General features: G+C 31.6%; 1 protein-coding gene across 5 annotated transcripts in view; it reads right to left on the bottom strand.

Annotated features, from left to right (window-relative positions):
* by (focal adhesion protein tensin) overlaps positions 1-26,817 on the bottom strand; it is a 102,676-nt gene that overhangs the window by 69,372 nt on the left and 6,487 nt on the right. For all 5 annotated transcript variants that reach the window (XM_080169334.1, XM_080169335.1, XM_080169337.1 and 2 more), the window contains exon 3: positions 15,709-15,788. In XM_080169334.1, coding sequence (XP_080025460.1) covers positions 15,709-15,788 — 80 coding nt within the window. The remainder of the gene's footprint in view (positions 1-15,708; positions 15,789-26,817) is intronic.

Genomic DNA, 26,817 nt, shown 5'->3' with positions numbered 1-26,817 from the left:
TAGTAGGAATCATATGCCTTTGATTATTACAAAAATCGAACTAACATCAACAATAACTTAAAGCTAAATTGGAATGCAATAATGATTGAATGATAATGTATGTCTTGGTTATTAAGTTATCTGCATAATAATTGGACAAACATACTGACAGTTTTAATTGTTAAGTTGCATGACTGCTTACAATGCAAGCTACTAGTTCATTGCATTTCCATACAGTCAGGGACTTGGATATAATAGGAAAAAATTATGTTTTCCTTCAAAGCCCCTCCCTCCTATATTTTGAAAAAAATAGTTTTCATTGTATTTGCCTTTTACTTCAGGTCAGATAAGGTTGTATTGAGTACAGGATAGCCCTAAATTGTTTTCAATTATTTAAATGTGGATGTTTTAATTTAATTAGTCAATCCCACTATAAATTCAATTTTAGTATTAAAATATAAATTAAGATTTTTGGTGTTTTTTAAAGAAGTTTAATTCTAATATTTTTATTTTCATATTTCATATAATAAACTCGCTATGGCCGTTCAATGCCTCCCTGACTTATATGTATACTCATTGTGCATGTATAATAATATTCTTATTCAATTGATTAACATAAAATTTGCAATTAACACATCGTGTACGGAATAATTTAAGTTTTTACTGCCATTTTAATGATAAGTTTTTTATTGTGCTAAAATAAGAATTTGGTACTTTTCGATTTTTAAACCATGAAATCGAAATTCAAGCTTCTACGGGACTTCATCTCTGCAGGGTTATCTTAATTTTTGCCTAACTTAACTAAACAAAAAAAATGCATCAAATGAATCGAACAAGGACGATTATATCGATACATGCCTAGCAGAAACAACTGGACGACTGCCCAGTGCTGAGCCCTGCTGTTTCACAACACTTCCTTACTTCAAAATCTCATTAGAGCACTTTAAATTCTATTTTGTCTATCTAGCTATCTAAAATGTTAACTGATAAATACTTTTACTCTATTCCATGAAGTTGAATGTATTCTTTATGACGAGCAATAAATAAGTCAGTCAAAGTCAGGGAGGAGGGGACAGATAATGGCATTGAAAGTAATCTACAACTATTCCTTTTCTTTACTAAATATAGCTACATGACGTAAAATTTAAACCCAAGAATTGGGGGATAGACTAGTTTATCATCCATTGTCTAATACCCGTTTCCTTGTTTAAAGTGCTATATAAAGGGATCTAAAGGGATAAGACAATAGCCGATAAATTGTTGTACATCCCCACTGATGATATAAAAATAACCTGTTCAGTAGATTACAATTAGTTGTTGAAACGTTTTGACACTCAAATTAATGAAACAACCAATCAAAATTCAATAAAAGTCCCCAAGGTTGTTAAGCCAACGAATAAGAAAAAGTTATCATTAAACTTTGGGGATTGATGTAATAAAAAGGCTAATGTCCCCTCCCTCCCTGGCTATAATGAATGAGTGATTTTGGACTAACCTAAAAAAAGAATATAAAAGCTTTAATTTGCAACAATGCAAGGGCGAACCGGAGAAGGTTGCTACTAATGTTTTAATGAATACTGGCGACAATGCCCCTAGAGGCATGTTAGGACACTTTAAAGAGCCAGAGGTTAACAAAATTAAATTATTAAAATATATATTTTTTTAATTTCTTGGGGGGAGGAGGATGAAATTGAAAATAAAAGAGGGGTGGGGAGTTTATTGTTTGTTTGTATATTACGTTTGGTCTATTTAGGTTAGGTTATATTAGATACTGGGTAGCCCCGTAGAAAAAAAAACAAGCTTTCCCCCTTACCTTATTTCAATTATTTTAAATAAGAGGAGGGGGGGGGATCTCAATGTTTAACATGCACAGTGCAAGAACATTGCTCATTTTCCTTATTTTTATGACAACATTTGTCCTTGTTTTAACGATGTCAATGCTTTCTTTTATATGAATTCCAACAATATTTTACACGAATCAACAAAAAGTGTTGTTTTCTTAAAATTAGAAGTGACAACATCCACAATTTTACGGCAAAGTAACTCTAAATTATAATCTTACTGTCTGTATATACATATAACGAATATTTTTTTGTTTCATAAAAAAATGGACTTGTTCTAAAAGGTCCGAAGGGAAAGAGCCTGAAATTGTTTTTTTTTTTCAAATTCTCTAACCACTAAACAAAGATTGTAAGACATCAAGTGTCGCCATATCTTGATTGAATGACAAATTAACCCTCCCAAATCTGTTTAATCTTCACATCTATACCTTTTTTCTCAGGGATTTACAAGATTTTGAACAAAACAAATATGTTTATATTTATAGGGGTGGGGAGGGGTAGTTTTCCTTGCGTTTGTTTTTTTTACTTTAGATCAGGTTAGTTTAGGTCCCCCCCGCAGGACTTAGACATAGGTAATACTAAGCTTGATCTTTAACTCGTTTTTATGGTGCGCTGAATTGGGGCGATTCAGAGGTGAACCATAGGTGCGCTGGTGGTAAGCCACAGCGCACCTGATTTTTAAAAGATTTTCGGCGCGGTGTTGTTAAATCGCTTGCGCACTTACTAAAATATCAATCTGCGCCAGTACAACTTTATTACTTAAGCAGTGTCAGTAAGGTGAGTGGCATTGCCGCGCCACTGGGCGCGCCAAATCGCCCATGCAAATTCGATTTAAAGATTGGTATTTAATAATTTGATGGTGCGCTGAATGAATCGCTCCGGTTTAAATCACCTATAAACGATTTAAAGATCAAGCTCTGGGCAGGCACCCCTCCTTACGCCATCAAATTATTTGAAAATAGGATTGGAGTTCTGTTCTAACTAGGAACCATTTTTAAAAAATAATATCTACGAACAAAACGAACGATGTTTTAATAAAAAATATTTTTTTTTAAACCGAATGAAACTAATTATGTTCATAAAAGCGCTATATCATTGTACTATTTATATTAAGAGAACAATATATTACAATACAGATATGTAAGTAAGCATTTATCTTTAAAGAAATTAAATAGAAGTTCTTAAACTCTATACCTTATATTTTTGTGTGTGTGTGTGCGTTGGCTCTAAAGATCGCTCAGTGGGGACACTTGCAAAAATATTTCACAAAGTAAATGCGCATTTTTTGCAATAAAAGGTTAGAGAACTGATTTTTTTATAGGACAAATTTTGTGTATTACTACAATATTAACGAAGCTTTCATAGCTTTATTTTTTTTAAGTGTGGAAATAATATTGTCAAAATAATTAAAAATTTTATCAATTGTGTCCATTTTGTATAATAGTCTACACTATGTGGCTCGCCTTTAACATCTATGGGTCTGCTTCTATATTAAAAAGTCAGAAAAATAGCTTGAAGCTATCTCAAAACCTATATGAAGCTTTCCTTACATGGAGAAATCTATTGGTTCAATAGACAAAAAACCTGCTACTTCATGTATTAGGATAAATTAATAAAATTGTATTGCAATTTGCAACGCATTGGCTAATGAACAGGGAATGAACTGAAAAATTTAGTTCTCAGTCTTGTTAAAGGTTGACAACCACCTCTTTAGTTTGTCCAAATATGGATATCTTAGCAATATTATGGGTTAGAACTTTACAATAGAGGAACAGTACACAGCAATACTTAATTGTACACTTTAGTTTGTACAAATATGGATATCTTAGCAATATTATGGGTTAGAACTTTACAATAGAGGAACAACACATAGCAATACTGAATTGTACACTTTAGTATGTACAATTATAGATATCTTAGCTATATTATGGGTTAGAACTTTACAATAGAGGAACAGTACACAGCAATACTTAATTGTACACTTTAGTTTGTACAAATATGGATATCTTAGCAATATTATGGGTTAGAACTTTACAATAGAGGAACAACACATAGCACTACTGAATTGTACCCTTTAGTTTGTACAAATATGGATATCTTAGCAATATTATGGGTTAGAACATTACAATAGAGGAACAATACACAGCAATACTGAATTGTTAAAATAGGAATAGCAATACATAGAAATATGAAACTGTACTTTTTGTTTCCTAAATATAATAACGTTTCCATACAGGAGCAATATATAAAAACCAGTGAATTATAGTTTAAATTTTGTTCTAATATGGTCTTCAGAGCAATATCATAGGTTATAACTCGAGAGTATTTTTTATAAGATTGGAGATAAGTTTTAAATGGATAATCTATACTCAAATAAACTCTGCTATTTTGTAAATCTTACAGGACAAATGTTTTTGTATGAACACTTGCAATTCTTGTCTTCTATACGTCCTATTATAGGCTTAAATGTCAAAGTAAAATGTATTTCCACATTTCAGCAAACTTTTGGTTGGCAAAATAACAATAAAAACTTTTAATTGTTATTTAGGAGATGGCCGGTTCGAGTCTTGCCTTGAACACAACATTCTAAACGCAAAATGTTAGGCATAGCGTTGCTTTAATGATAAGATCAAGGGGAATGTCTTGGCTATGATAATGACTGGCCATGAAAATAACTACTAGATAAAGAACATATAATCAAAAAGTAAGTTCTCTTAAATGTACAAGATTGCCTAAAAATACCCTTGAGTTAAGTCAGTCTGCTATAAACAGCCAAAGCAACTAATAAGTTAAACATGCTGTTTTAATATTCATTTATTTTGCTGAATCGTATGTACTTAAAATTGCATAAATACTTTGAATTCAATGAGTGAATATGATTAATTAAGATAAGTATTTCTTACATATCTATTTGTAGCGCATTTCTTGTCTGATTATTATATAGTCAAGCTTTATGCTTTAATTGTTTTTTGGATGTTAAATTTTCAAACAAAAAGCTTGTACCTTATTGATAGCAGACTACACATAGAACTATAGTTTTTATTGGTGATTCCTATTACGATGTTAAAAGCTTGTTATGCCTATGATTAAAGTTTAGTTTGTGAATATTAAGCAGATTATACTTTTAGCATAATTTTATTGAATATGATTAAAGTCCCTCCACAGATTATGACGTCATACGATAGAATAGCCAATGAGAGGCCAGTATACACTGTAATTGACCAATGGTGAAGTTTATACTGGCCTCTCATTGGTTATTTTATCGTATGACGTCGTAATCTGTGGAGATACTTTAATCATCTTCAATTTTATTAAGTTTGTTTAGAATTTTGAATCGTTTTCCCACTATGGATAAAAAGCCGATTAAGATCGGTGGATTAGAACCGGTTCTCAGCCTTGCTGAAAAATCACAGACGGAAAGCTGTCTTTAATACGATGCGATAGATAACTATTAAATTGCTGCTACTTTTCCATTGTCATTTCAGTTTTCCTTTCTTCTAATAATGCTTCTTTTTGCCTTACCTAAAAATGAAAGAAAATATATCAGATATTTTGAATAGCAAGCAAGAATTGCAGAATAGCGACACTGTCTAAGTCAAATATATTAAGTGATTAACATGATAAACATAACTACCCCTTCTGTTGATTAAACTTATTGACTGAAAAGTTTGAACACTGCTCGCTGGAATCAATCTGCAAACAAGATTAAAGTAACCAAAGTTTTAATGTCAACAAATGGTTGAACAGGTTTAAAAACGTCGATATAATTTACATCCGAATGCACCATCCCTCCCTGCCAAAAAATGCACTAAAACAAATTATATCGGGTTACCTAGCTAAATTCTTTAAAGCTTATTTAATACCTAAGATATTCTTGCTAAATACAGCTCTAAGAGTAAAGGGATGGGTTCAAGAAAGATAATTTTGTATACACCACCAATATTTCAGAACTACTTTAAAGCTAATTTAAATTCGTAATTCGGAAAATAATTAATTTATCCTTCATTCACCTCTTCCTGCTAAATGTAAAAATACCATGAGGTGGAAAGGGGGACATTGGAATATAAATTTCACTGGTACCCACTGGTTTTATTATAACTTTCTCTCATTCGATGGCTTAAAAACTTTAGGTACTTTGATTAGATCCTACTCATTTGGTTTAAACTAACAGTATCCAAACTTTTCAACCAATAATTGTAAACTACAGAAGAGGTTTAACGCTCTTGGAGATGTTTAAAAATTTTATATCCCTATGGGTCCCTGAAAAATATCTCGCTTTGTATCTGTCCGTCAGTCAATCAAAGAGCTAATGTTATCATATTTATGCGTGAAGAGGGTTTTGCCAAAGGTGTGCGCGAAGCACTAAAGACAACAAGAGAGGTCTTATTTTATTGTCAGGATGGCGGATATAACCCCCCTAAAGTCCATCCCATTCGCCGTTATAGGGGGGGGGGGGTGAATCAGGAGGACATAGGCCCTTGGCTTTAGGAGTGTAGAGGGGTGTAACCTCCATCCCCTTTGCTGTTTTGGGGAGATGTATCAGGGGCATGTACACCATTGTCAAGGCCGGGGGTATGTGGAGGTGGTGTTTTGGAGTGGATCAACCCCCCTGTTTAAACGTTTAAAGATTTATAATGTTTCAAGATTGAGAAACTTTATTTTCTAGAAAATAGCATAAACCTTACCAGGACATTAAAAACCTTTTCCTCAAGTCAAGTAGTTTTTGAGATCTTACTGTACACATGGAAAGATATAAATTCAGTTAGTATGTTTAAATATTAAGAAAGTAACTTATCATCAAATGATATCTTAATCTAAGATAATTTGATAAACAAATTTTTTTGATAAATCTATCAATCAGTATTATTTCTAAGGGAATGAAAATTGTTACTATATTTGTATTTATCTCTAATATGAAAGAAATAGGATGTTTGTCTGCACTGCAGGTAACTAGATCTTATGTAAACTTCATATTGGTCATAATTTATTCAATTTGGGAAAATTTTGCAAATTTCCTTTAATAAATGATATCTTTACTTTAACCCAATCCGCCCCCCCCCCCCCCAAAAAAAAAAAATGTTTAATGTTATAAGCTAATTAATAGTTATTTCTCGCATCGTATTATAAACAGCTTTCCGCGGATATAGAATGTACAAATATAAAATTAAAGCCAGTTTTTTTAGCCCGTGCCTTCGGCTTTAATCTTATGACATTTTTATATTCGTAGAAAGCTGGATATAATACGATGTTAGACATAGTTTTTTTCGTATTGATTAGAACCGGTTCTTATCCACCGGATTCGAATGAATACGAGAAAAATATTTACGAGAACGTCAACTTTTTAAATATCAGGAAAAAGGTAAAACCAACAAGCGAAATAAATGTATGATAATATTTGGTGGGCAGATGTAAAGGTGGTTAATTCTATGTACTATGTGTAGACCCCCAACGTCAGCTGAAAACACTTATAGGTTTTGTGATTTTTTAAGAATTAATTTCGTTGTTGGTATAACATATAAGCTGTTTAAACATACTAATTAAAGCTTTTATAAATATCTAGCTATTATTCTTAATTTATACTTTGGGTGATTTATTTTGTATTGCTGTTGAAAGGTATTCAAAATTAATATAATAGATAATTACACAGTTAGGACAGTGGGGAATTTCAAATAAACAAGGATTATAACATCAATAAGTAGCAAAGCAAAAAAATCATGAATTGTCAAACAGACAAAGTTAGTTATAGAGCAAATATAGAAACAAAAGAAAGAGAATGAATAGACGTTAAAAGAAAGATAGAAAATCAAAAATCTCAGCAATCTATCTTAAATAGAATCAGAGAAAATCACATTTCTCCAATAGCGTTATGGACTAATTAAAAGGCTTTAAGCAGACAAATAATATATCGCTATTATGAAACTTTGGGGACCACAGACAAATAATATATCGCTATTATGAAACTTTGAGGACCAGTAAAATTTCCAATCCAACGTCCCATCCCTCCCTGCATACAATGAAAGGGTAACCTTGGCCCATATAAATTGATGTTAAAAATATTTGCTACAATATGGACAGAGATAGTTGTACATAGTTTGCTTTCTATCTGTAATGACATAAGTATGTCGGTTCATATGTAGATTCGGTGACTGTTACCCAGTAGTCTTAGGTTGTACGCGAGTTTAAGAAGTAAATAAAAAGGGAAATATTCACTAAAAAATACAATCTTAAAAGTTGAATTGATATTTAAACACTTATCTTTTAAGTTAGTAAGCATTTATAGAAATATTTCAAACACAATGTACAAAATCGGACCCTTAATATGCCTATAATCCTGAATTTCTACATTCATAGATAGATAGGTAAAGGGGGAAAATGAAAATCCCTGTGAGATGATTTTACGGTATTGAGTAAAAAAGGCAACAATCCAGTTTTTAGTAGCGAAGCTACTCTATAATTAACTTTGTCTGTCCATCAGTTCCGCCCGTCTGTCAGGACATGTGATTTTCTCGGCTGCTATTGCAGCTAGACAGCTAAAATTATCAGGGATGAGTCCTTAGATATATGCACATCTAGTCTATACAATGTTAACCGTCTGTCTGTCTGTCTGTTTTTTTTGTGTATTCTCTCTCTTTCTTTTCTTTGTAATGATAATAGAACATCTACTCTATAACTCAAATTGTCCGTTTGTCATTTCTAAGATTTTTTTGTGTTTCGCTACCTAATATATTGTTTTGATAATAAAAATTATTTCAGAATTTACACAAACAAGTTTTAGATTAAATAAATAACATTAGAATGAAACACATTCTTATTTTCAGGACGCAATATGATAGGCCAGGGATCTAAAGGGATAAGAAAATGGTCGTTAAATCAATGTATATCCCAAATGATTTTACACAAAATTACCACTTTTCTAGATTACAATTAGTGTTTGGACACTCAACTAAATCAAGAAACAATTCAAAATTTGACAAAAGTCCAAAAGTTTTTAAGCCAAACGTATGAAAAACATTATTATAAAACTAGTGTAATAAATTGCTCATTATCCTCTCCCTCACTGACGATAGGTGCACAGTGACTTGGTGGGAAATAAGACATATCACATTTTTGTTTGCGATCATTTTACATTTTTTACAGGCCGACAAAAAAAACCTGTTTTTGTCATTATGAAAAATGTCATTGTTTTGCTATAGATCCTGAAGTCCTAGAGTTGATGATGTTTCAGCCATTACCACTTTATTAATTGTATCAAAATCTATATTAATCATACTATTAGAGTTAAGGTATGTCGATAAAATGTTAGTCTTGAAAACTTGTCAATACGGTGATTTAATGACAGGGAATATTAGCAGATGAATTAAATTTCGAAAATGCTATTATATCCGCCGATGAATAATGTATCAAAGCTGTTGTATTTCTCCTTGACGGGTTTATGTGAACACCGAAAATAAAAAAATTCCCTTGACTAAAAAAGAATACTAAAGAGGTTTGTAAGTCAGAAAAGAATTGAAAACAAACACAAATTACTGCTTAACCCTTAAAAATGTAGGGGGACAAAATGTCTAAAAAAATCCGACATGTGACGTCATACAAATGTGGGATTATGCATCTCTTTTTTTGGAGGTTTTCTTTCCCACTTCTCATCTCATCTCCCTCATTTTTTAGGACGTCACATGGCTGATTTTTGAGACACTTTGTCCTCCTACTTAAAAAATTGGGGTTGGGGGAGGGAGAAATGTTTTTTTTCTCATTTCTTTTTTAAGTGACTTTTTAAGTTAGGTAATTACACACAACTCCCCACTACCCACTCCTCCCAATCTATTAGGGTTTTGCTTGCTAAATCTTTAAGGATTAAGATTAAAAACACAATAAATGTTTATGAACAGACAAAGTTATTTATTTTATAGCTTCACAAGTTCACAGCCTGCTAAAAAAATTAACTAAGAAAATTAAATTTAAAAGATTAATGTTACTTTGTAGGTGTCAGATAGTTTTAAAATACTTCAACATAATGTACATTAAGAATTTCTTATTCAATTTAAAATTAATTTCAAGAGACAAATTAAAATCAAACGTATATTTTTTTTTGCGTTACAAATAATAATTTTTTATTAAAAAGTACTTCACCCCCTCACCCGCACCTTAACTTTTAAATGAATTTTAATTAAGGGTCGGGGGTTATTTTTTTTTTCCTTTGTCTGTGGGGTCCTAACCCTGCGGGGCTTTCCATTACCTAATATAACCTAACCTGAGTAAAACCATTAAACAAACGAATAAAAAGCATCCCATGATTTAAATTTAATTTAAAATAAGGGGGGGGGGTTCTGTCCTCGACTAGGCACTTTAAGGGAAACCGCCGTTACCTGTCTTTTGAATTGTTATAAAAGAAAACAAAAGCAACTTTCCCCTCCCTGCCTTGGCAATCCTATAAATAATCTCTAAGGATTTTAAGGATGGTGATCATTATTGAAACAAAACATATTGACTTGAATAAATTTTGTATTTGTCTAATATGTCACTTATTTATTGTCATGTCTTTATTCTTTACTAGCAGCTACGCCCCTATAGGGACCCTTGAGGGGGGGGGAGGTGTTGACCCCCTCCCTCAACTTTCAATTGTAGTTTAAAAGAACAGTTCTTTAAAAAAGGGGGGGGTCTATTTTTAGAAGTGATTTCTCTTTGGAGGGTGGCGGGAATCTTCTCCAAGATAGTTAAAAACCTTCACAGGACCTATAAAAGGCTACCCTGTAAAGAAGAACCATATCGGTTCGGTGATTAAGGAGATCCTTTTGCACACACACACACAATTCATGTTACTTTATTATAAGAATTCGCCTGCAATTAAAGATAGACGTCTGATATTCTACTAACCTTTCTCTATAACTTGTTTTATCCGTCAGTCTGTCTGTACTCGTTACTCCTACCACTTGGTACTTTTTTATTAGCAGAAGATTAATTGCTTTTTAGACACTCCCTCACTTTGATTTTTATTATCCTAATCCATATCCTTGGATATAAATGATAATAGAATCAAATACAGTTTAATTTTAACAGCTAAGCATGCCCACGGAAAAAGGAATATTGTTGATAAAGTATAAATGCCATACAATCTAATACTAAAAATATTCTAAAATTATAAGTTTTAAATAAAGGTTTAATAAAGTTCAATTGGCTACGCCCTTGGTACTAAAAGGTAAGTCGACCCTCCACTTTTATTCTTATTCTTTTTTTTGTGGGGGGGGCGATTCTATGATAATTCTAAGGAGAGTGGAGGTACCTTCCATAAAATAGTTATAAACCTTCCATGGACCTAAGAGAAGATTCTCTGTAAAGGAGACTCATATTATTCCAGCGGTCAGTGAGATCCTACACAATTCAATTTCACAAGCAGACATACAGACAGATATACATCTTGTTACTTTTATATGAGTATTATGTTATGTTTATAGCAAGATTTTCTATCCCTTTCTCTTACTAGAATGCTATGTCATAAATTGAGTTTAATTTAGCGTATTTTCTTTGCAATAGGATTTACCGCAAAGCTCTTAGTGAGAGCTTTGTTCCATAGACGAGGGAAGACTAGATTTTTATTTTTATTTTTCATGTAACTTTAGATATAATAATGTCTTTTTAAAATTAGTATAAAGTTAGTATGTCACTGCTAGTTTGGAACCAACCAATTAAACTTTAATAAAAGTACTAAGTAATGGCTTACTCTTTTCCTAAGGCTATTTTTTTCTATTGAACAAACAGGTGAAATATAAAGTAGTTGCGCTACTACTATAAAAAACATGCTTTCTATGGCCTGTTAATCTGAGCAAAGATAATTTGAAAACTAAAATAATAAAAAAAAAATCAGGTCAACCCCAGAGAAAAAGAGTTTAACACGCTTTTCAAAGACATCTTTAGTTATGTATACATTTATAGTGGGTAAATTCGGACATTTTGCAGCTTTTTTAAAATTTATTATAAGACTTTTATAAAACTTTTAATTTTAATATAAGGCAATTTTTGCCCTAAGTCTTTATGTTAGTTAAAAACATAGAAGGAACAATTTTCTTTGTTAAAAAATACAGTAAATTTGTACCAAATATGCGAAAAATAGAGGAAAAATTAACCATTGAGAGGCCAGAATACACTGTAATTGACCAATGGTAAAATCTATAGTGGCTTCTCGTTGGTTAATTTTTTTTGACGTCATAATAATTAAGAAATAGTTTTTAATCAGTAAATTATCTATTTGATTTAAAAAGACATTTTTGTCCTGACTTAGTCCAAAACCATCTGCTTTCATTATAAACAGTTTATTTTGCATATTTATTCTATTTTATTCTATTTATTTCTATTTTTATATGCATAGCGGTTGTAAAATTAAATTCTGTTTCAGATTATCTGAAAGAAACCTTTTCCATCCTATTATTAGTTAAGTTATATTATTGGTTGGACTGCTACTTATAAATGGGGTATTCCGAAAGTCCGACCATTCCTATACTGTAGATTAAAATTATAGATTGAAAAGTTTAGAAGAAACTTCTAGTATGTAATTTAATAAAAGTACCCAAAGTTTTTAGAGCCTACCCGTTTCCAAAACTAAATTGGTTACAGGTGTTCCCAAACCTCTTGGCTACTTCTTTTTTTTTAATTGTCCTTCCATTTTTAAATCAGAGCCTAACACCATAAAAAAAAATATTGCCTAACCTCACCTTAAGGATGCAATACATCTAAAAAGCATACCCCTATTGAAAACTTTGAGATAAATGAAATTAAATTAAATGCACTGCCTCGTAAGAGACGTGGAATGTCATCTTAAATGTGAAAATGAAACGGAGAAACAAAAAGATGTTTATTTTAGAGTAACCCCAAGTATTGTTTAGTTCAAGGTGATAAATTAAGTTTCTTCTTGTTAAACCATTACATATATTCAATAATACAAATCTTTATGGAAAAGACAAAATAATAGCCGTTTGCGCAATTACTTAGTTTCTTATGATTCAGGTATGTCCAGGGCAGGAGGGGAAATGGGACAATTAATTATCAGTACCCAAAGTTTTATATAAAAAAACTCTTTCTTATTAACAATATTAAAATAAATAATCAAATCTTGATTGCTTGGCTCAAACTATGGTTGATTTTGTTCATAATTATGATCATAAATTTATCGTTCATTTTATTATATCAGAAAGCATATTCATCAAATTCACTTATTTTTTAACTTTATTAAAATTGTACATATAATCTAATTACAGTTTAGATTATCTATTTGTTAGATTCATACAGGGACGTATAAGGTGGTGTGGTAAAGGGGTGAATACACTTCCCCACCCACCCAACCTCCAATATTTTTTTTTAATTTTACCCCCCCCAAAAAAAAAAAAAATTTAAAAAAGTCATAGCCTAAATGATATAAAGATTACTCCCCCCCCCATTTTTTTACCCCCCCCCCCCCTCCAAATAAAAAGCTTGGACGTGCTTGAATTCAAAGATGTGAATTGTCGTTTGAGTTAGAGTCTATTCCCAAACCGTGTTATAATTAAAGACTGTTAAGAATTGAACCTACTGCTGCGACTTTTATAGTAAGAACACGGGGAATGCCAGGGCATAAAATAGGCACAACTCATTTCCTTCACTTTTAGGACTACTAGACATAGACAAAGGTCGTGTAATTAAAGGGTTGCTTGCCTTCGATATCAATTAATCAGTTATTATTAGCTTTAATGATTTCTAAAATAAGGGGCAATAATAACAATCAATATATGAAGCCAATTTGAGTACATACTAATATTTAGGGGGTGTAATGCTACAACCCCCCCCCCCCCCCCGCATATCGAGAAAAATAAAAAATAAATTTCGAAGTTCAAACTACACACTCAAACGCTCATCCAATTACTTATATATATTGTATAATCCCTATTGAAAGTAATGTTTATGTATAGAAAAGCACTTGTTCTCAAATCTGTTTTAGTGTCCAAACACGTCAGCAAATCAATCCTCCTTCCATTATTGTGTGTTTATAATTTATATTAGATATTGGGGGTATAAAGGTTGTAGATTATTTTAACCTTTGTGTAAATATCCCCTTCTTTTATTCGCTATTATGGTTTTTTCGTAAGTGTGATTCAACACCTTCTATTTTAACAAGAGAGAGAAGAACCTATAGCTCTATTCATAAATCTCATTTGTCATTCAGTTCAGGGATCTAAGGGATAAGACATTGGCAGATAAATTGATGTAAATCTCCAATGATGACACACAAATTACCCCTGATCTATAACAAAATTAGTGGTTGGAACGTTAAAACGCTCAACTTAATAAAACAACCAATCAAAATTCAGTAAAAGTCCCAAAAATGGTTAAGCCAACAAATAAGAAGACGTTATAATAAAACTTTGGGGACTAGTGTAATAAACAGCCCATTGTCCCCTCTAATTCTACATTCAGTTAGTTAAACTCAAATAATTGTTGTCTTTGAAGTCAATTTTCTTAAAGTTCTTTAAGCAGGATATTTTGTATTTTAAATAAAGATTTCATAATCATATTATATAAAGTTTTAAGGTTTTTTTTGTGCCTTAAAATCTCGCTAATTTTAAATCTGCAAACAGAATTAACATCTGCAAAATAAAATTGCGCTAAATTTGAGTTTATTCATCACAATTACCCTATATGCGAGTTTTTCTGCAAATGTTCATGAAAGTCAGTAAGGGAGGGGACAATGGACTGTGAACTATGGGGATACCCAAAATTACTTCCTCTCAATGCATTCGTTTGATTCAAACTTTAAGTACTTTTGTTGAATTTTGATCAGTAGGTAAAAATTAGCAGTATCTAAACTTAATAACCATTAATTTTAATCTGCTCAAAAGGTAATTTTCTTTATTACCATTTGGACTGTACATAAATTTATCGCCCATAGACATATCCCTTAATATCTGAGATGAAAGTAGGTTGTAAGTAAATTTCCCCTCATAACAAAGTAATAATTTTTAACAAGAATTTTATTTTGTGCTCATAATATTTACAGTGCTCCTGTTATTGTCTTAAATATTATAAACAACTATCTCGTATTCATTCCAAACCGATTTATATCCGGTGGATTAGAACCGGTTCTCATCCATACGAAAAAAATATGTCTAGCATCGTATTATATCCAGTTTTCTACGAATATAGAAATGTACAATTAAAAGATTAAAACCAGATAAGGCTAAAAAAATGGTTTTAATCTTATAATTGTACATTTTATATCCGCGGAAAGCCGTTTATAATACTATGCGAGAAATAACTATTCTCTACTGAATAGGAATTTGAAAGCATTTAAAACATAGGTATTATATTTAAAGGATATTTTGTCTATTTATCAACTTAAAATGTTCCGTTAGGTTAGGTTAAGTACAATTCAATTAAACCCTGAAGGGCTAGTAACCTATAGGATTGTGGCTCTACAAACAAATACCTCTTCTGTAAAATTTATTAAAGAAAAATTTGTACACTAGTTCTAAGAAAAATCATATGAAAATATTAGTTATTTCTTGCATCGTATTATAAACAGCTTTCAGCGGATAAAGAATGTACAATTATGAAATTAAAACCAGTTTTTTAGTTCCGAGGTGCCGAAGGCTTGGGCTAAAAAAACTGGTTTTAATCTTATTATTGTACATTTTTATATTCGTAGAAAGCTGTTTATAATACGATGCTAGACATAGTTTTTTCGTATGGATGAGAACCGGTTCCTATCCACCGGATTCAAATGGATAAGTGAAAATAAAATTCCTTACAAAATTGTTAGCCAACGAATTAAAAACTGGGACCTTAATAATTTAAAAGATAGAGGTTATACAGCTTCACTAGCAATATGATTGATTTTAAAAACATTAATATAAAAAAAACTATTTACCTGATATATGAGAATGGTTTAGAATCATATCTTGAGTGATAGGGTTGCGCCCCCTCCTTGTGTGGGCTTCCATCACGACCCTGAACAAAACAATGAATTAATTACATACAAAATAATAACTTCACAAAAAGCACTTTAACATTTTTATTTGGGCATTAAAATCTACGCTAGGTCATAAAATCAAAAATATAAGAAGCAGATACAATTAAAATTACAATAATAATAGAAAACCTAAATTCTAATCAGTTCTGCCTGGGTAACCATGAATAGATTCAACATCCCCATCCTCCTTCTCTAAATTTTCATTTATTAGGAGGGGTTATTCTCCCTTCCACTTCATAATAACTAAAATCATTCCACCTCAATGAACTTTTCCGAAAATCTTAGTAATTTTTTTAGAAATATTGAAATCCATACATCTATAGGTACTTCCTATCATATAAAGTAATAAGGATTTTTAGTCTGTATCTTAAAATTTCGATAACTACTGAACTGATTGAGTTCTTCATTTTATGGGACCTTTTATTTAATTCTTAAACATATATCAGTTGGGTTTTAGGCTATTTTCCTACTTTTCTTTACTCCTTTGAATACATAGATCCTAGATGCTAGTAGCACAGCCGCTTGTAATTATATATAGTAGCTTTTTCCTTCTCATCATTGCTAATATATTAACATAAATAAAGATAAATAGATTCATTTTATAAGGGATAAGGAAGAGTAGCATGATAAACAAGAGAAACCCATATTAAGTAGCGAAGCTATGCTAAACTGGATGTCCTGTCAATCAGTACGTTCTACTATACATAAATGACTCTAAATTTGCTTTTATTCTAACTTTCTTTAGTAAGTACTTTCGTTTTATTCATATTTCTAAAATACAATTGACTAATTCTAAAAATCAACTTTTAATGGACATAATTGTCTTGTTTATACCATTTGAAAATTGTAATATTTTTCCTTATTCTTAGATATCATAGGCCTAGCCTCTGAGATACAAACAAAATGTTGAGATATTTGTATCAATTATTGACAGTGGGATGGTATCAAAAGCTTTGCACAAGTCTGAAAATAAAACTTTTCTCCTTCCTATTCCTGTGTTTATATGTGTGTGTACTTACAATGTGCATCCGGTAAAACTTGAGATGTATTATCATAGTGGATGGAAAGTATAATGGCCTTGAATCGATCTACACTCCTCTCTTTAACCAATTATTAAAAGCTACCAAAGGACAATAATTTTGAATCTCAAAGAACTTAAATGAAGATTAAACCTTCAAAAGTTTAGTTTGTGTATATTTGTTTGTTTGTCCTTTCTGTCGACCTGTCTATTAGAATCTTGTTAACCACTGAACCCTTGAAACTTTCTTTTTAAAATAGTTTATGAATTCTGAGTATGATCTTTGTAACCAAAGATTGGTTAATTATGTATATAGTTAAATGCACACTACAAGAAGCTTTTACTAATAAGTAATTAAGTATATAAATATATTGAGCTTAGTGAACATGATAATTAATATGTATTGATGTTGGATGGTAATTATGAATGAACAATAATACACAACACAGATACAATCTTGAATGTACTTCATGAATGTATTAATCAGGGAGGGATGGGGCATTGGACTGTTCATTACACTGGTCCCCAAAGTTTTATGATAACTTTTTCCTTTTATTTGGCTAAATATCATTGGGAACTTTTATTAAATCTTGATTGTCCACAATTTTCAACCACTAATTGTAATCTACAGAATTGGTTATTTTGTGTATCATAATTGGGAATGTACTTCCATTTATCAGTAATTGTCTTATCCCTGTAGATCCCTGATATTAACAATGAAGTAAATTATATTTAGTACTATAGCTCAATAGAATATTAGGGAAGATAGGATACATATTAATATATAAGTAATGCTTCTTGCATTCAAAAGAAAGCAAACTATCAATAAAATGAACACAAAAACACTTTGATTTTTGGTTATATATCTGTCAATTAAGACCTTGTAAGCTGTACTTGTATTCAAAATAACTAAAATAAAAGTAGTAGTAAAAGCTTCATATTAGCCCATTTTAGCATTCGAACAGATTTGTTATATTGAGGATTAGTTAATATCCCAAAAAAAACATAGCAATTTTGATCGCTAAAATAAGAATATTCTTTTAGCTTAGCCTTACTGGATTGTATCATCCTTGTTATTTCAATGAGGAACGCAACAATGAAAGTAAATGTTTTAATCTCTCTCTCTCTCTCTCTCTCTCTCTCTCTCTCTCTCTCTCTCTCTCTCTCTCTCTCTCATTCATTCTCTTTATCTCTTTTCTTTCTTTCCTTCTCTATTTTACTCTGTATCTCTGAAGATAATCATATTAAATTTCCATTATCCACAGACAATGGTTTGTATTTACATAATGTTTTTTTTATTTGGATATTTTTATTTATCCAGGGATCGGGATCTAAAAGGATATGACAATAGAGGATAAATTAATATACATCCCCCATAATAATAAACAAAATTACCCCTATTGTAGATTAAAATTATTAGTGGGAAAGTTTGGATATGCTAGATGAAATTCTAATGAAAAAAGGATGGCCAGGTTAGGTTAGGTTATTCTGGGTACAACAGGATAAAACCAGAGCAAGTACAAGCTTTGCAAAGTTAGAGTCTTCCTACTCCCTACCCCCTATTTGAATTTGTTTTTAAAGAAAGAGGTTTGTTTCTGTGCTCCCTAGCAGGAATAAGGTATAACCAACATGCAAAATAAATCTAAAATAATATTTGGGAAGCAGATGTAAAGGTCGTCAATGGTCCCCAGCGACAGCTGAAATTAAGTATAGGTTTCGTGATTTTTTTCCGAATTAGTTTTGTTGTCGGTGTAAGCTGGCTCCCATTAAATTTGACTTCAGCAAATGTTTGAGAAATCTCAAAAATGTGACAGCGTAAAGTGGCACCAAAAAAATGACTTCATATAATAAAGTTGACCAATGAGAGGCCAGTATACACTCTAATTGACCAATGGTGAAATTTATGCTGTTCTCTCATTGGTTATTTTATCGGATGACGTCATTTTTTTGGTTCCACTTTACGCTGTCTCTCAAAAATGAAAATTAATCATCTAAAAATTTTAATAAAATCATCAACTTGTACTTTCTGTCTAGAAATTTAATAAAGGTGTGAAGGAAGATATTTTGTAAGGATGGGAGGGACACACGGACAGTTACACATATAGACCCACAGACACTGACTCACTGACAAACAAACAGACGGACAAACTTCACAACTTTCCTTTATACAAATATTAAAAACATGGATATTGTAGAGTGGTAAAGTTCTTACAATGGTGTCAGTCCAAACAGATGATTTTTGGTACTTTCCTTCAAAGTTAATATCGAGCACTGACACTTGTGGGGTCCCTATCCTTGCGAGTCCTATACTAGCAATGCCTTAACCCCTACATGTTATTAGTTAGTGCGATTTTGCTTAAAACTTATATTTCCAATGAAATACACATTGATAATAAATATATCCAATTGAATAAATAAGATGTATGTTTATACAAGGCTAATTAAATGCAAAGCAAGGCAGTTTATATAACAAAATAGTATCAAACTCTAATTCAAATATTACTTTTCTTCATCCATGAACATTGTAAATTTTTAAAGAATGGACGATCAAATTAGACGAATTGTAAAAAAGGGTAATTAGCTATGTGGAAAAAAAACCATATTGCTACTCTTTTTAATATCTTTTGTACAAATATTTGATTTGGTAAGAGACTAGACAGGAGTGACCAGGGATCAGAGATATCACAATTGACGATAAATAATTCTTCTCCCAAATATGTATGAGTGTGTTTCCTCAAAAAGACTAGCGAGCACTTAAACCCACTCGCCTATATTTTAAATATAAATTGAAATATGGAGGATTGGTATTTCTTTCCTATGCCCAACGTCTGCATGGGGCTTAACCCGGCGAATTTAAATAAAGAAAGGGTGCTTTTTTATTTCTATTGGGAGGGGGAGGTACCCTCTCCCGAAATAGTTATAAAACTTCTCTGGATCTGTGGAAAGCTTCACTGTAAAAGAGAATTATAACGGTTAGCGAGAATCTTCCCTACATAGACAGACAGATATCCTATTACTTTTATATAAGGACAGATATCTGGCTTTTTTAAATTTTCTGTATTAAGAGACTATAAAAAAAACTCATAGTTACCTGCCTATTGTGTTATATTTGAAAACACAGCTTTTTAAATATTAGCTAGTTAAGCCAGAGTGTGAAATTTATTGTTTATTTTCCCCTGACCAATAAGAATCAAATCTATGACTCAATAAAGTACAATGTAAAGCTGTACAAAACAGTAAGGTAATGGCTAACAATGGGAAAATATAAAGTTTACTTGGTGTAAAGATTTTATGTGGAGATGTCTGATTACTTTCTACACCTTTATTGTGTCTTATTTCGGAACTTTCCAGAAAAGGGTCATCTCAAAAAAGTGCCCATCAAAGTACCTATCTGCCACTAAATTTCGCACCTTCTTATTTTTTTAATAATCAAAAATAAGAGGAGGGAAGGTAGTTCTAACATTGCGGGCTTATACTTGCGTTACCCTAATCCTGCGTTGCTACCATGTACCAAATATAACCTAACCTAACCTGAACTCAAGTAAAGAATAAACAAACGAAAAACTTATTATTTCAAATAAGAGAGAGGGGGGGGGGAGTTCGAACTAGACTAGGTATTTTGAGGGGAAATACCCTTATTTCCTTTACTTCAAAGGAATATAGAAAATTATTTTGCAGGCTAAAGTAGTAGGAAGTTTATGTAACTGTCTGTCTACTTGTCTTTGTCTTGACTTCTTAAAAATATATAATAATTTAACTCTCCTTTTCATGAAAGTGTTATTGATAGCCCAGTGTAAATTTTCTTCTCTAAATTTTAGTTCAAAAAATAAATACAAAAATAAAAGAATATGAAAATTTCAAAGATTTTCAAATATTAAAAATCATGTCTTTATTAATCTGAAGACAATTAAAAGATTTATTTGTAGAGCAAAAAATAATTTAATTCTTTTACTGAGTATAATTTTTTTTAGAAATCTTAAAAAACATACAACATATTTATTCTTATTTTTTTTACTTTTGTTTAGAAGATTATAAATGTTCCTGTTGAGTTCTAAAAGTAATTTCAAGTAATACAATATTCAAGAATATTTAAAGAAAGTTATGTTTTTTAAATCTTTCACTTTTAATATCAAAGGCTATTATAGAAGGAAAGACAATGTAAGTTATAGAAAAGATTTTTTGTTCATTGTTATAAATCTCATGCATGATTTGAAGACACTTATTTTTCCTGTGAATAAATTCTTGTAAAAATGTCTAAAAAAAATAAATAAATTTAAATATACATATTAACCTTTTGTCATTGATTATAGAGTGGCTATGCATACTTAATTGTACCCTACTGTTACAGGAATCGTGCAAAGTTTGAAATCAATAGGGAGATACGTGAAGAAAATAACGACCAGAGCTATCCGTTACGAACGGACCTGCCTAGTGGAAGAAAATCTTACCAAGAACGAATAATATTCAGAACGGATAACAGTTTTGAGTGTTAATTCTTTCATTTCACAAACTATACTGATATTACTATTTGAGCTTTTTTCATATAAAAGTAAAAATATAATTGAAATAGTGTGTCATCACTTTAGCAAATTTTAAAACTGCAAAATAATAGTTTTTCATGAATAAAATAATATACAATTTTTCCATTTATTATATAAGCAAGCTAATGATCTTTATACCAATATTCAATATTTTTTTCCATTTTGAATCTCGCGATAATGATGTATGTTGACAATATTATATGATGTTATTCTGTGCTTTACTTATACAAAAACTCTCTTCTTGTGGAAATTATATTTCACCCATTGATATACAGTTATCAAATATCAAATTAATTTCAACACGTATGTAATGTTATTTTTAAAATAACTTTTATTCCATGTTTTTTTAAAAATCAGCAAAACTAAAATGTACCAGGTTTTAGCTATTTTGCAGTAAGTTTTTTTTACAAATATGAAATTATTTATAACCCAGACAATGGAAGATAAGCTGAAGTACATTCCCATTGATGATAAACAAAATGACACTTTATCTAGATTGAAAAATTAATAGCTGAAATTATTAAACACTGCTAGTTTTTAAAAACCAACTAAGGTTTAACAAAAATACCTAAAGTTTTGATCCCAACAAATAAGAGTAAAAAAATGGGTACCAGTGTAATTTACCGTCCAATCCATCCCTGCTAGTATTAGAGTATTAGATCTGTTCTGCTAGTAACCAAATTGACTCATCGCTAAAGTTAACTTTTGACAATAATGTATGAACAACTTTGCTAAGAGTAAATCAGAGGTAGATTCTTTTTTAAAAATTGGGTCGCTGCCTCACCAATATTGTTTTTGTAAAAAAATCATCCAAAATCACATAAAAAAATCTACAAAAATTAAATTAAATCATAGAAGGCTTATTAACATAAGATTTTATTTATTTTTTGTAGATTTTTTTATGTGATGTTAGAGGATAAAAATAGGCAGCGATGTAGTGTCCCTATTTTTTTTAAAGAATCCACCTTAGATCTGATTATAGTGCTTATTTAAAGGCAGATTTTAAAAAGGGAGAAGAATTATTTACCATTCATTTTCCTATCCCCATATCCCTGTATGAAACAGAATCCTAAAAATTCCGAGTACACCTAGGAATCTGATACCCAAAATTATCACAAATTATCATTTCTGTATTTTTTTGTGCTAAGGCAATGAACTTTTGCTTGAGGGCAAAAATATTTTTTGTTGTTGACAAAACAAGGACAATTAGGGTTAGTCGCAAATAAAATATAATAAAACAAGTTACAGTACGACTTAACTTCTATTTTTTTTTGGGGGGGGAGGCTTGAATTAGTTCATGCATTTTAAAGATGGTCAAACTACTGAAAATGGTCAAAATTAAAAAACCCTAATTTCGGGCTAAAAAAGCTTGAAAGAATAATAAAAAATGTACAAATTAGCATTGAATATAAAATTTTTGGTAATCATCCATCAAATTTGAAAATACCAATAGACAGACTCTGCAGGTGTTCTTTCAAACGAAAAAACATCATAAATCACAAAATTAGCGAAAACTGTAATTGTTCAATTGTTGATGGAAAGGTCACGGGTTCGAACCATCACCAAAATAGATTCTACTGCTATACATCCAACAATAGTTTTAATAGAAATGGTCGTATTCTCAACTAATTAACTGTATGTTACAATTAGTGGTTGAAACGTTTGGACACTCAACTTAATAAACCAACCCATCCAAATTCATTAAAATTCCCCAAAGTTGTTGAGCCAACAAATAAGAAAACGTAAATATAAAACTTTGGGGACTAGTGTATTAAACAGCCCAATGTCCTCTTCATTCCTGGTTGTAAGGACTTCTAGATAAATGATCTGTAATCAATGAGTTGCAGGGAAAAACCTTTTTATAAAATTTACATTAATTTTCAGATTTTTAAAATTCAAATATTTTAGGTTCTTTTATTTAAACATCTTTTTAAGACAAACATAATAAGGCGCAAATTACATATTTTTAACGGAATTTAAGTATCTTAAAAAATTATTAGCAATTTAAAATCATTTAAATGCTAAATATCCGATTTAAAATTTTGGTCGCTTGAGCGATCATAATGAGACAAAAGTCATAACAAATAGTTTCCCTCAAAGTGCTTAGTCGAGCACAGAACCCCACTCTACCTTTGTTTTTTTTAAAAAGACAAGAGAAAGGAAAAATTTTATGTGTTTGTCCTTTATTTTAGGTCAGATTATGCTATAATGGATACTGGGTAGCCCCGCATGGTTCGGGTACAGCAGGTAGAGGCTCTTGAGGGTTAGGGATCCTCGCAGTAATTAGGCATACTGAAAAAAACTCCCATCTCATTTTGAAAATAAGGGGGAAGATTCTGTGCCCGCTAGACATTTTAAGAGAAAGCACCTCTAATTTCTAATAAAGAACTGTTTTTATCATCGTTTTTTTATTATGGTGTTTTATATCATTTATCAGTTACATATTGTTTATATAAACAGATTTGACATTTACAACTTTGTAAAAAAAGTAAATAAAATCAAGAAAAACATTAATAAAAATTTATGTAGTAAAATATAAAATATTATATTTAGCTTTTTAAATTGTGTCTTTTATTCGAAAAAATATAGTGTAACCCTTTTATGATCCCCCCCCCCCCCCTCTTAGTTAAATATTTCATCTCCTAAAAAACTTAAATGACTTCCATAAGCTTGCGGGGCACTATTCTTATTGGGCTCTTGTAAGCATTACTTTACCTAACCTGGAGAAAGCATCGGAAATGCGTACGTGACTGTATAATCTCGAAAACGGATTACAATAATATTACTACAACTTAAACCCACACTAACTTATTGATGTGTAAACAAGAATGTCCTTTATGAGAAAGAAAACAAAACAAGAAACTATAAAACAGCCAGCTATTATTTCTTTAAAGCCTCTACTGCATAAAAACTCTAGACAATGTATATTTAATTAATCCACGATGATTGAGCGACCGTCAACCGACAAACTTATGAACATATCTCAATGATAGAGTTGCTACGCACCTAATATAATATGCATAGTCTCTAAAACCAATGCCGCTTCTAGGCTTCGCACGAATTAATTAAAAAAAGGGGGGTCTATATATATTCCTAGATTAATAGGGAATAATTATTATGAAAAACAGTCGTAGAAAAAAATTACATAACATCTCAAACCAATAAAATAGCTTAAAACCAATAAAGGGCCAATAACAGGGTTTAAAAATTTGAGTAATCGGTGAAGCAATTAAAGAGAGGTAAAAATATGTAAGAGGTATTATAATTTGGGCCAGGTAGTTGTCTGGATTATACATCTATACTTATACAAATTTATTTTTATACCTACAGGGTGCGCCACATAAATCCGGACTTTTTTAAAACGGCCATAGCGCCAAAACTACTTGACCAATCAGGACGTTTGACCCCACTATAAAAAGCTTAGATAATGACCTTTTTGACCATGCAAATCTTTGGACGATGAAGGACGTGTACGCCGAGCTGGCCGCGCATATGTTCAACAAGGCAGATTCGAATTGCGCAGATAAATTACCGTGGATTTATGACTTGGGCCTACTAAATCTGACCTCAGCCCATCTGTAGGTGAGATGGACTAATGAAACTTGCTGGAGATACTATCAGATACCTAGTAAAAACACTAGAAAAGACTAGAGCTCTCTATCCCAGCTGACTTGGCTGTAGTACTCCGACAAAGTGGATCGTGGTAGATTTTAAGATGTCAAATACGTCAAAAATCTTGAAAATTTCTCGGTTCTTGACTTCAGGGGCCCATATGGAACCTTGAAACTCGTTTTAGATTATGAATTGTGCTGATAACCCTATCTTAATCTTCGTGCCATTTTTAAAAAGGTATAAAACGTTGTTCTAGCTTAACTGTGGTCCAAATGAGAGCCGCCGTATCAAAGGGAAGCTTTGAAGATAGGTTAATTTGGATCCTGCTGTTACTCACTCCTTAAGGAGATGTGGCCTCCCAGCAGCCCCGATCTTAATCCAATGGACTTTTGGGCCTGGAGCGCCATTAAAGCATGAACCAATAGACGCGCCCATACCAAAAAGACCTCTTTCATTGCTCCTATCATGGAGAACTTCGCCTGCTTAAACAGGGACATGGTGACCAGGGTCGGCGGGCGGTTCAGGGGGCGGCTAGAGGCGGTGATTGAGACTGGCGGCGATTTTATTAAATAATCTATTAGTCATATACCTAGGTTGCTTCCCAGTTTTTAAAATTCAATAAAATCTTTAAAATTGACGATTTTATGTTTATTTGTTTAAAAATAAGAAAAAGTCCGGATTTATGTGGCGCACCCTGTATATCCAGCTACTTTAGTGTTAGGTTAGCTTAATGTTGGTATAAGTGTTGACGTAAATGTTAGATAATATTTTTGATGGAAAATGCAGTTGATATGAGACAGTAATGGATATATTACTACTTAGATCTTACACCAGATTTTCATGTTATCTGATAAGTGAAACACGCTGCGGTCTACGATTTCTCCCTTTCACCCCCTTTACCCCATCCCCTCTCCTACTGCCGGATGAACGAACTGGCCATAAATGAGTTCCATGTTAGCAAGCTAATCGACGACACGAGAAAATACCTCTTGAGTGAAATATATTATCTTTAGAATGCATATTCCTTTGGTCGACCCTAAATTATCAATCAAATTCTAGCTGGGCGAACATTGTAGAAAACAGTTCAATTTCTATCTCAATCTAGTTCTAGATAATCTAAAAGGGTAGATGAATAAATTGCACATACACTAGTGAATTTTTGCCAAATAAAACAAAAGCTTAAATTGAATTATTAAATGGTATGAGTTTTTTTACCATTAAGATCTCGCTTAATTTTTTTTTTACGTTGTAGGGTATACTATAGCTGTGTTTAGTGCTCAAGGAGAAAAAATATAGATGTCACAGAATAGAATAGGTAGGCCAAAAGCAGTGACATCTATCCCAATTTCGCTAGGGCACTATAGACAGCTGCGGTTATAACTCTAGGGGTTACTCTATGGTTTTCAGCTTTGTTGATAATACATAAGCACTTTTATTTCATGCTATACTTTCAATGTTAATACTGCAATACGAATAACGGTAAGCCAATTAAATGAAAGCCATGTCCACTTTTATTTCAGGTCCTATAGTCGATAAACAATAAATTTACATGCGGACAGAATTTTACTATTTTGACTCAAGAAGGAAGGAGACAATGGGCTATTAGGGTTATAATAAAACCTAACACCCAGAGACCTCTGGACCCGACCGCTGGAAGCAGCCAGATTTTTAAATTTGGCAACAGATGTTAACGATGATGGAGGATGAGAAGACGATGGGCTACACAAACAAACAAACAATGGGCTATTTATTGCAGTAGTCCCCAAAGTTTTATAAAAAAGTTTTCTTATATTTGGCTTAACAACATTGGGGACTTTTATTGAATTTGATTGTTTG

Source organism: Acartia tonsa, chromosome 8, assembly GCF_053477335.1.
Source record: "Acartia tonsa isolate MP-2025a chromosome 8, ASM5347733v1, whole genome shotgun sequence".
Taxonomy (NCBI): Eukaryota; Metazoa; Arthropoda; class Copepoda; order Calanoida; family Acartiidae; genus Acartia; species Acartia tonsa.
Note: the sequence above shows the minus strand (reverse complement) of the source record. Positions and strands in the feature narration are given on the sequence as shown.